The sequence below is a fragment of the Gobio gobio genome (assembly GCF_949357685.1).
Source record: "Gobio gobio genome assembly, chromosome: 1".
Lineage (NCBI taxonomy): Eukaryota > Metazoa > Chordata > Actinopteri > Cypriniformes > Gobionidae > Gobio > Gobio gobio.
Window position 1 is genome coordinate 39,691,877 of NC_137097.1, and position 12,707 is coordinate 39,704,583.

The 12,707-nt window shown below is 37.4% G+C and overlaps 1 protein-coding gene across 1 annotated transcript in view; it reads right to left on the bottom strand.

Moving 5' to 3' along the window:
- tbc1d16 (TBC1 domain family, member 16) overlaps positions 1 to 12,128 on the bottom strand; it is a 34,309-nt gene extending 22,181 nt beyond the window's left edge. The window contains exons 1-3 of the mRNA XM_079818827.1: positions 11,968 to 12,128; positions 3,275 to 3,481; positions 1,787 to 2,198 (exon numbers count right to left, since the gene is read on the bottom strand). Coding sequence (XP_079674953.1) covers positions 1,787 to 2,198; positions 3,275 to 3,449 — 587 coding nt within the window. The 5' untranslated portion in view covers positions 3,450 to 3,481; positions 11,968 to 12,128. The remainder of the gene's footprint in view (positions 1 to 1,786; positions 2,199 to 3,274; positions 3,482 to 11,967) is intronic.
- Positions 12,129 to 12,707: the final 579 nt, after the last annotated feature.

Below are 12,707 nucleotides of genomic sequence, written 5' to 3' on the forward strand. Positions count from 1 at the left end.
TTATGTTGTTAAAGGCAGCGTGTATATTCTGAAAGGCACACACACACACACACACACACACACAGTTGCATAATTTGTCATTTCACATACTTTTTAAAAAGTGCATGCCATATACAATATGCAGTAATCATTCTGGTATTCCATTACAAACACTGGTATTGAAAAACTGTTGACGATAAAACCGTTATATCATTAAATCTGTTGTAACACTTATGGGAGATGGACTGTGATCACAGGATGCTGTAGATGTTCAGAACAGAAACACATGATGCTGTCCTGAAAAATGTAATAAGTCATGCTGAGCTGGTCTATGAATAATGAATAAGCTCTGAGCAGCTCCTCTTACTACACACAGACCTGCAGCAGCCCAGAATGTACATGACAGACACATGCTAACATCTAACAGCCACTGAACACACCTGCAGCAATTCAGCGCCTCACACATACAACTTCAATTCAAAATGTCACATGGTCTGGTAAGATGATAAAAAGATATTATTTAAGATCACAAATAAATACTTTATAACAAGTTATCAGGTTCTACCAAAGTACCATTGGTTTTACAGTACAGTTTTTTTTTTTTTTTACTATTTTACTACTGTAAAATCATAATATACATTACTGTTCAAAAGTTTAGGGTCAGTAAGATGTTTTGTTTGAATTAATATTTTGATGCATCAGTTGTGCCAGTAAATAGTTCATTTTGTTACAAAAGGTTTCTATTTCAATTAAATTCTTTTATTTTGAACCTTCGATTCATCAAGGACTCCAGAAAAAAATTGCGCTTTCCACAAAAATATGAAGCAGCACAACGGTTTTCAACATTGATAATAATCAGAAATGTTTCTTGAGCATCAAATCATCATATTAGATGATTTCTGAAGAATCATGTGACACATGAAAAACTCAAAATAAATGGTAAGCAGTACTAAACCTAAAATATACATTTTCTGTCTTAAAGCTGATTAAAAACAAGTCCATGGACAGTGGATGGATTCAACTACCCTCACACATGTTGTCTCGTCACATTCAGTTATGAATTACATAAATCATGTAAATGATTCATCCTAGGCCATTCAGAATGGCGAAATTTGACAAAAAAAAGTCAAGTAGTTTGCACCACTAGATATTAGTTGGCCATTTAAGGTATATCATTACGGAGCCCAGCACATGACATGCAGGAAAAAAAATTGTACGCTAAATTGTGCGCATGACTTACTAATTAGTTCCCTCAATTTATAGATTTGTTCGAAATTCGAATTAGTGAATCGTGTGGACGGTTTAGCAAGTTGAGGGAACGAAGTAGTAAATTGTCCGCACGATTTAGCAAATCGAGGGAACGAAATAGTAAATTGTGCGCATGATTTATAAATCAAGGGAATTAATTAGTCAATTGTGTGCACAATTTAGGTTTTTTTTCTTGCACGTCATGTGCGGGGCTCCGTATATCATAAAACAGTTGGCAAATATTAAATGCTTAGCTACTTACATCTTACCTCACATTCTTTTACCTTTAAAAACTAAATCGACATGCTGGAATTCATATTCAGTATCTAAACGGTAAGCCCCACCTTCTTTGATTTGATTGGCCACCTCAATCATTTTGACATCGACGAGCACTGTTAGTCCGCCAAGGCAAACCAGCCTAAAAATATAACTTTTAAAACTTTTTGTCATCCTAATATCAAGCATCAAGAATTTCAAATATTGGGCCCCCCTCAATATCTGTGGTGGTTACAGTCCTGAAATATTACACAAATTTGTATTATTATTTATAGGTTCTCACCTGCTCTCATTATCCAGGAAGACAGAGCTGCTGCTCTCGCCCAGAGCCTCACTGACCGGCGACAGGCAGAAGGGCGAGGAGAAGGTGTCCGAGTCCGAGCCGAGGGTGCTGTCGCGGCTCACCTCGTCCGCAGAGAGCTCGCAGGAGCCTTCATCGCCCTCTTCCAAAAGCTGCTGGTTCTGCAAAGCCGGCTCCGCTCCCTCTTCATCCTCCTCTTCCTCAGGGGCGGGCGGCGGGCGAGAGAGGCTCCGGTGGGCTCTGCGTCGGGGGTTGCGACGGACAGGTGAGCTTTCGGGCGTGATGTAACGGAGTGCCTCCTCGTCCTGACGCTGGATACGAGAGTTGGGCACCCAGGTGAGGATGAGGGTGGAGCCGAGGGTCTCGTCTTTCTCCAGGTGCACACACAGGTAACCTGAAAGAGGATAAAGTCAGAAAAAAAAATGCTCAATCTGTAAGGCTCTAAGCTGATTTAGCTGCAATTTGCACACCAATCACAGTGTGCTGGGATTAGAGGCATCAAATCAGTGAAAATTTTATTTGAGGCATGTTGTACCAAGGTTACTCCTCAACTAGACATCCACAAGCATAATGTTTACTTTTATTTTACAAATATTAATATACAATTACAACAATAGGCTGTGGATGTACATGTCTAGTGCAAAATAACAAGAGAAATCTGTAATTATGAAAAACATTATATTAATAATATATATTTTTTTTTTATAAAATTCACAAAAATGCATCATAATTTCACAAATATTTATATTTTATTTAATAGATTAAATTCTAGATTAATACTGTAAATACATATCTAAATTAGACACAATTAGTGACAATTAAAAGTGAAAAGTATAATTGTTTCTATAATTTTATTCTACTGTTTGTAGTTTAAGGGAAGCAATAAATAAATGAATACTTTGAATCAGCAAGGACACATTAGATTGATCAAAAGTGACAAAAGTGAACTTTCTATTCATCAATGAATCCTGAAAAAATTGTATCACGGTTTTCACAATAATTATTAAGTAGCACAACTGTTTTCAACATTAATCATAAAAATAAGTGTTTATTGAGCTCCAAATCATCATATTAGAATGATTTCTGAAGGATCATGTGACACTGAAGACTGGAGTAATGATGCTGAAAATACAGCTTTGCATCACAGGAATAAATTATATCTTAAAATATATTAGAATAGAAACAGTTATTTTAAATGGTAATAATATTTCACAATATTAATGTTTTACTGTATTTCTGATCAAATAAATGCAGCCTTGGTGAGCGTGAGAGACTTCTTTCAAAAAATTTTTTTTTCAAACTTACCGACCCCAAACCCAACGATATCTGTAAAAAGCTGGATGTTTTACAGATACAAATGTAACTCATTATAAATGATTTCATAAAAACTTATGGCATACGATGGCAAAACCTTACTGATATGTCCATAATTTATAAGCAGCTGTATTGTAGATTCTGAGTGTGTGGTACCTGGGTGATGTTCGGGCAGTCCGGGCAGGGGCTCGGCCGGGTGCACACACACATTGTTCTTGGAGAAGATGATCTCTCCATCCAGCACGGTCCGTGATCCCCCCGTGCCCACGTTAAACGTCAAAAGGTCAGAGGCTTTGGAGGATGCACGTCGCAGGAGTCGACCGAATGACATCTCCTCCAGTGAGTGCTCACTGCTCCCATCCTCTGAGAGAGGAACAAAAAGAGAAAACACAAATCATGCGGCTTCTTTAGTTCAGCAGACTTTACACTTGCTAAACATTAAAATGAAAGTGATTTTAGAAACCAGAAAAGCATAAAGACTTGAGGGTGGTAACTTTTGAACACCATAGAACCACATTGAACAGTGTGTCCAAAAACCACATACTATCGGAGTAGGTACTACATTTTTATTTTGAATTGGAATGTACTGGAAGACCGTGTCCATTAAATGCGCATTAGGTATTAGGTAATTCAGCTACTTTTCATATACAGTTTTTTTTCTAATACTATGTATTCGGACATACTAACCCTAACCCTAACCCAACCACATAGCAACACCTTGGCAACCACCTAGAACACTCTAGCACTGCAGAGGTGACATGAGCAATTTTTGAATAATCTAGGGATTCAATTGTTTGAAATCCTAAGATACTGATGATCAAACAGATGCATACAGTGAAATGATGATCTTCTAACAATATATGAATAATGTCACCTTCTTGAAACTGCATGGTTAGTTGTGACTAAGTCACACATAGACACACCTTAAAGCAAACAGACACACAAATTTGCCAACTCACTGGAGGAACCCAAAGCTACAGCCGTGCATGTTATCTGTTCAACAGACGGAAGCTTAAGTTACCAAATGTTATAAGAAAAAATTGTTTCTAAAACACTTTATGGCCCTTTTTTACCAGATACCGCCAGAGTCTTCAAAAGCCAACAAGAGAAAAGAAAAGGGCAACTTCACATGAAATGTCAAGCAGTGAATGGAGTGAGACATGCTATACCTCACCTAAAATTTAGACACCACTGCCAATTCCTGCATAACTATACATTTTTATGACCATGTTAATTGAGACTGAGAGACTACAGTATACTGAATAAATTGTGCTACAACTACTACACATTTTTAATAAAAACATCCTGCTCTGTTTGTGCTACAGAAACGCATGATTCCTCAAATACTTTTCGAAGCGATAAGAACTACTTGGGTCAGAAAGCAACAACCCGGAACAATCTAGCAACCACATGGCAATGCACTAAAAACTAAAACATCTTAACACCCACTATTCACAAATGTAAAAATACTATAAAACATTAATTAATCATACCGCAGGACTTTTTAAGTGCATTGCAAAAACACTAAAAGGTGTGTTTCAAACTTTCAAGGCATCTAAAACATACATGTTCACTTAAATTTTTACTGAAAAAAAGATATTTGTCAACTACTAAAAAACAAATTACGCAACATTCAGAGTCATCCATGACTCGTGACTTTCACAGTCTTCCTCTTCTGTCTTGTGATCTCATTTTTTCCTGTCTTTATTAACCCACCCAGCTATTCCGGAATGGCATCGCTCATTTGTGCTGATTAGAGGTAAACTTCCTTTCCACAAAACCAAAGTATATGAAAAGCTAAAATCTCGTCTAGCTAAAATAGTTTCTAATGGTGAGAAACTTTGCAAATTATAATGAACAATAAAATAGGCTGAATAGACTCATTAACCAACCAGTGAAACCACCAGAGTACACTTCCTGAGAGAAACTCAAACCTTGATAAAGCAAATTAACAAATAAACCCTATACCATCTAAGTGTGTGATCACACTTGGCAGGTTTGGTTAGAGAAAAACAAACACTGGTGCGATTGCTTTGTTAGAGTGCATAGGCTGAATGAGTTTAAGGCTGTGGAAGGGGGAAGCCACGGGGTCAAAAATTTTAAATGAACGGGGGTTTGGGCCAAAAACGCACCTGCACAATAAAACTAAATCTAGTAATAAAGTGAAGTGAAAAGTGTTGATTGCGGCATTAAATTTAGATCTGCTCATGTTGTATCATACTTTTTACACGTATTTACAGCATTGTGCACTATAACCAATCACACACGACTCTGTTGAGCTTATGAATGCAATGGCAAATCAGAGGCGTTCAGATTAGTAAGGAGTTTTGTTGAGTGTGCGAGCTGAATTCTGCACTTTCGAGAATACTCTCATCATAAACAAAAATATTTGGTGAATGTGCTCTTGAGAGCATCAAAACTATTATAAATCGGATTCTATTTAAAACATATCTTGCAGTGTTGAGCAATGTAGCCAATCACAAACGTATCAGATGATTTCTTGAACACAATGGCCAATCAGACGTGTTTAAGTTAAAATCCCCTCCCCACTCAAAACACTGTAGTTGTTGTCCAGTGCCAAGTTCTGCACACTCAAATCCTCTCATTATAATTTAACTTCTAACAAAAATAGTGCATTAGGCTAAAAAAGATATTCATTGTACAGTCAGCTTAATCAATTAGCAGAACTTTGTGAGATTGTGATTAATTAAGTGACAGCTTAGTGATTATAAAGGGAGCACTTTTATGCACACTTTCTAGGCAATATATAATCCAGAATTTGAAGAAAACATGTTTTGCTGCATTAGGTAAGGTAAGGTTTATGCTATGTATTATTCAAACTGGCTGCCATGCCAAATCATGCATACAGTATGCTTGCATGTCCAAATTATACTGGTTTGTAAACATAACCACTTTAATAACAAGAGTGTTTATGCTGGGACGTGTAGGTTGTTAATAGGCAACGCATCATTATTTTATGACTATTTAAATGTGTCTTTAGGGAGGAATCGCATTCACATCTAACCTTACCCTAGAGTAGATTCACCGGCCTCCACCTATGTTAGTGCGGTTCATTTCAATGAGTGTGAAAGCCATTTGAACTTAAGTGTGCACCAAACAAGTGTGCCTTTGTTCAAGTACCTTTGGTCCGCATTGTTATGTTCATATTTCAGTCAAATCGCACCAGAGTTCATTTGGAAAAGACTGAGGCTGCGTCCGAAATCGCGTACTATGTGAGTAGGTACTACATTTGAATTTGAATGAACTTTATGACTGTTAAAAAAGTACGTTCTATATACCGTAGTACGAATGAATGTAGTATGAATGTAATCCAGACGTACTACATCCGCCATGTTGTCATGATCATGTGACCTACCAGTGTCAGTTGCGTCCCATCACCTCCATTCATAAATCGTCTCCCGTGGCCTCATGGGATAGTAGTGTCCATCGTATGCGCACTTCAGAATCTCGCCGGTAGTAGTAGGTAATCCGGGTACTTTTCGCCTACTGTTTTTCGAATACTATGAATTCGGACATACTACTCTGTTGGCGTACTTTTTTTCACATGCTATATAGTAGAGAAGTATTCGACTTCAGAGTTCAGACGCAGCAAGAGACCCAGATTTTCACATTTCAACCAAACTCTGGTGAGGGTCAACTGAAGTATGAATGCAATCAAAGGGCCAATCCAAATAGCCACACTTGAGAGCGCATACATGCAACAGCAAGTAAGTGTGCAAGACTGTCCCAGGTCTTAAAAACACCAAAGCTCAGTGCCCTTAACACACACACACACACTATCTCGAATAGCGCATCGGAGCACATCCTATCATGCATCATGCTATGGATCTCATGTGCCCCGAAAACCCTAAATGAAGAGGAAAACCACTGTAAGTTAAATTAATTTGATATTACATATAATTTGGTAGTAAAACATAAAGCATTGTACATTTTAGTGGTGCAAAGACAGGGCTTTTCACACTTGAAATAGTTAACCCTGGGTCATTCTAAACCTGGGGTAAACTGAATCCTGGGTTATCTTGCTTCGCATTTCACACTGCTCAATTTACTCAGGGTTAACAATTAATCCTGGGTATTCATAAACTGACGTTTCACATTGTACCTTCTTAAACATTCTTATTTGCATATTTGCGGGGTCAGTGTCATTGATTGAATGAATGGAGCACGCGACCTGTATAAGAGCTCTAGCATCGCATCCTTGTATTGCCAACTGTACTATCCAGTTAATACTGAATGGATACTTCGGAGTATAAAGGGAAGAATGAAACTGTTTATTCTTCACTCAAATTGTTGTGTTTTCTGTCAGCCTTTGACATTTTTCCTCTCAAACTCTGAATTTACTGTTTATATACAATGTGCAGTATTTCTGTGACTGTCCAAAGCACACACACACACACACACACACACACACACAGACACACACACACACGAGTCCGCGATTGGTTGTCTGTTGCTAAGCGTCTAGCTTTAAAAGTCTAACACTGCACCATTTCACAATGTACAAGTTTGGCACCGCAATGCAGGGTTAACAATGCAAAAGCAGTGGTTTTTTTTAACCCCAGGTAAAAAGTGCATCTGCATCTAAATGACAATTGTGAAACGTTCCATTACCCGGGGTTAAAAGCGGTGTTTAGAACGATGATAACCCGGGGTTAAGCGCAGTGTGAAAAGCCCTGATGAGTATTTTGTACAACTTTTGCAACTGCAATTTATCACTTAATTAGAAGCACCACAATTACTAAATTGTGTCCTCTGTTACACAGAGACTACTGAACAGACATTCAGAAGTTTATTTTAAGATGCAAAGTATTTAAAATCAAAATAAACACAAAACACTTGCATTTTTACAACATTATAAGTGTGTCCCATCAGCTTCATCAGTTCTACACACTTGCGGTCTTCATGCGCACTTGAACACAAATACAAGAAAATACGTCATGTAAGTAGACAAGAGGTCAAGTGCAAAGACCACAAGTGTGGGTATTTCGATAGGCCCACAGACATCTAAACAAACCAAAAACAGGATGTGATGTCACAAGATGACATCAGAATGCTCAAGCATACCTGGTTCTTCTCGTCATAGGAGCTACATTGCCTATTACAATTAGGTACATGCATCAGAACCACCATTTTCTTGCAGCAGATCTTCATTTGTGTTCAACAGAGCCATTTTGAGTCCTTTACACATTTCAGAAGCTCTTTGTGAAGTCTCAGCTGGTAAAAATATTACCATGTACGTGCATACATCAAGCACATTTAGCCTAGCACACAGCATTGTTTCGGTAAGTTGCATCTCAAAAATACGCCATAAAATTTGACCTTATCCTTATTTCGTTTGTTTTGTATTTTTAGATTTGGTGTTAAAAATGACAGTGTGAATGCTAAGTGAACATAAACGCACCAAGAAAGCCGAACTACACACCTAAGGCAATTTCTGGGAAATTTAGGAAAAGAACAAGTTTGTCCAGAAAGAATACCTTAACACTTGAGAGTTCAATTTCCATTCCTTTTCACAGGGACTATTCATGTGGATTCATGGCCGCGTGTATCATATGGGTATAATTACAGCGCAAACACAACTCCAGTGAATAAACATGCTACATCATGGCACTGGACTACCAGACATGCAGGCCAAATCAGGAGAAAGTTATTGTGTATGTGTACTATCAGGAGTGTGCTAAGAAGAGAGTGTCACTAGTAGAAGCATGTGTTCTTTCTCCTCTGAGCTGTCAGTACTGCTGCAATCTCAAGCTCCAAACAAGAGAACAACAACAGCTTCATCAGAAATGCAACGCAAAATCAGATCAAATGAAATGCACAATAATATTACCAAAGAAATCACAGCTCACCAAAAAAGGAAAATTTCCTCATGTTATTCTAAATATTTATGACTTCTGTGGAACACAAATTAAAATCTGACGAATTACCATTTTAATGTTTCAATGATGGGAAAGATATGACATGACACTTATTGAGCTTTTATATATATATATATATATATATATATATATATATATATATATATATATATATATATATATATATATATATATATATATATATATATATATATATATATATATATATATATATATATATATATATATATATATATATATATATATATTTTTTTTTTTTTTTTTTTTTTTTTTATATTAATTAATTATATTATATTAATGCATATCAGAAATTATGGAAGCTTTTTCTGGTTACAATTTTTTTCTCACAATTGCAAGTTATAAAATCGTAATTGCCAGTTTACATCTCACAATTCTGACTTGTTTTCTCACAATCGTAAGCTTAAATTTCCCAATTTGGACTTTTCGTCTCCGTTAAAGGTGCACTGTGTTAATTTTAGCGGCATCTAGTGGTGAGGTTGCGAAATGCAACCACCCAACACTCACCCCTCCCTTTCGAAGCACATAAGCCCCGTTTCATCCCGCAGGAACTTTCCCCAGGAACTAAGGACTTTGGGGTGGTACTCGGTGTGTTTCGACAGCAGGGAACAGGGTCTAAATAAAGTGCCGGGTAAAAATGTCCCCCTCAGAAAGTCCCTGCTCGCGAGGTAGTACTTTTTCAAAGTTCAGGAACTTTCGGTGGTGGGACTTGGGCACTGAACATGCTGATTGGTTGAGCTCAAGCAGCATTTTATTTCAACCCAAAAGTCTGCTGCGGTGCGTGCAGTGAGAGTTGTTTGCTATTCAAATCAACAATGGAGTTTAAAAAATACGGCCGATAGACAGACAACGAGGTTCAGGCTTTATTAAGTTTATTTGTGGAGGATGAAATCCAGTGGGCTCTGGAAAGTCGAACGCAGTCCTATGTCACCGGACTAATCTTCACAGTACTTTAGACCCCGATGTAAACCTAGACAGCAGAAGGTCGGGGGGGAAACAAAATTATTCCTGGGACAAATTGTTCCGGGTAATTTCGGTGGAAACAGGGCTATAGAGAAGCTACGGTGGCCGACACAGGACAAAGATGTCGTCATCTGAGAGAGCAGAGAGTGACTGGCACTCTGTAGAGCAGTTTGTCCATTTAGGGCTACTGTAGAAACGTGGCGGTGCAAAATGGTGACTTCACTGCCAGTGGACCCGTGGTGTATGTAGATAGAAATGGCTTATTCTAAGGTAATAAAAGCATAACGGTTCATCATGTAAGGTGTTTATACTGAAAACACAGTTATATTATATTGCATTTCTGTCAATAGATCCTCATAAATACTACACACTGCACCTTTAACATCTCGCAATTGCAAGTTCTAAACTCGCAATTGCCAGTTTACATCCGGCAATTCTGACTTTTTTTCCGCCATGGAATAATTTTTTTTTTTTAAAGGTAATTGAGGGGTTATCTCCGAATTCTGACTCGTAATTGCCAAAATACATCTCGCAATTCTGACTTTTTTTCTCAGAATTGCAACTTTACATTTCACAATTCTGCTTTTTTTTTTTTTTTCTGCCACGGAATATTATTATTCTTTTTAAGTTATTGCAGCTTTATCCCACAATTCTGACTTGTTTTCTCACAATCGTGCGCTTATATCTCACAATTTTGACTTTTCTTCTCAGTTAACATCTCGTAATTGCGAGTTAACACGTCTCGTAATTTTGAGAAGACAAATCTCAGAATTGTGAGGAAAAAAACTGAATTGTAAGATAAAAAGTTGCAATAACCTTTTTTAAACCATTTTATTTCATAATTTCACAAAATAATGATGTCACATGGGTCCCTTTATCGGGTCTGTCACTGACTAAGCAGCATAATGTTTAACTAAAGGGAGACAAGAGGACAAAAACTTAAACCAAACACTTTTTCAAACAATATGGTTTTCTTTCTTGAATTGAAAATGCTGATCATTCCAGTCCAATTAACCCTTTGCTTCTATTTGACCACTACAACAGGTTTGCCTGTCAAGCACAAGTGCAATGAGCTGCAATATTTTGTCCTTTACTATATTATTTATGTCCTGTTTTTTTTGGTGCTTGACAGCCCCGGATCCTTGCTTTTGCTGTATGGAGTAGAGCAGTGTGAACATTCGTGAAAACATCTCCTTTTGGGACCCACTTTATATTAAGTGTCTTTGACTACTATGTAACATGTAAATTAATCGTTTCATACAATTAACTTATTGTACAGATGCTTATTCACATTATAAATAACTAAATGTAATTACAGCTGTAAATACATCTGTAATTACCCGTATACAACATAAGTACATTGTACCTAAAACATTTTTCTTTATTTGTTATGCGAGTACATAATAGGCAACTGATATAAAGTGGGACCTCCTTTCGTGTTCCACAAAATAAAAGAAAAATATATGGGTTTGGAATAACATGCAGGTGAGTAAATGACAGAATTTAATTTCCTTAAGAAGTGCCTTTAAAGGTCATAAAATAATTTATTGCGGCAAATGCATATCAATTCCAATGGCAAAGTACAAAGTTACAAGTCTTCAGTGAGTGCATGCCCTAAAATAAGCATTACAGTAGACAAATACATTAAGAGATATCAAACAACACATCAGAAGAACATACATGTGTTCACATTGATCATGTTCAGGCCTGTATCAGCTGTTTTATCCTTCTTATCAGGGTGATTGACCTGGATTAATATTGTATTAAAACGGACAAGCCCTTTCGTCCCACTCTGAAGGATCACATATCGTATATGAAGGCTGAAGTCGCGCTGGGGTCCCGTTATATCTGCTATAATAGACAAATGTGCACTGCTGTACCCATATGGGACGCTAACTAAACTACTTCCAATAATGACAGCCGTAAAAATAAATTTGTAATCGAAAATCATACACGCTGCAGTCTTACCTTCAGTACCAGAAACGATTGCAACCGTCGCTACACATCCATATCAGAAGTGGCGCGTCCGGCTCATATATTAAAGATCCAGGGCAGGCAACGCTGAATGACGCGTATGTTTATCGGTGACACTTCACTCCGCACGCCGCCGTTGACGACAGACCGAAGCCCCGCCCATTGACATTCCGTTGCTTCCGGAACGACACGGCGCTTCCTATGAACGCAACGCTCGAGGCAGGACATTGGGTCCTGCATATAATGAGTTGTTTAAGTACAGAAACACAACACGTTTCTATTGTTAATGTGCTGGGAATTAGCATTAATAGAAGTGTAAAAAATTATGGAACATTTTGAAAAAGAACGTGACAAATTGTAAGAAAACAGAAAAGAAACAAATCCCTGCAATCTTGAATCACTTAAGGTGCAATTTTGATTTTCTATCACAGTGCTATCAAATCGATTAATCGTATCTAACATACAAGTTTGTTTATATAATATGTGTTTTTATTATAAATATGGAATATAATATGGATGCATGTCAACACACACACACACACACACACACACACACACACACACACACACACACACACACACACACACACACACACACACACACACACACACACACACACACACACACACACACACACACACACACACACACACACACACACACACACACACACGTGTGTAAACAAACACATATTATATAAACAAACTTTTATGTTAGATGTGATTAATTGCAA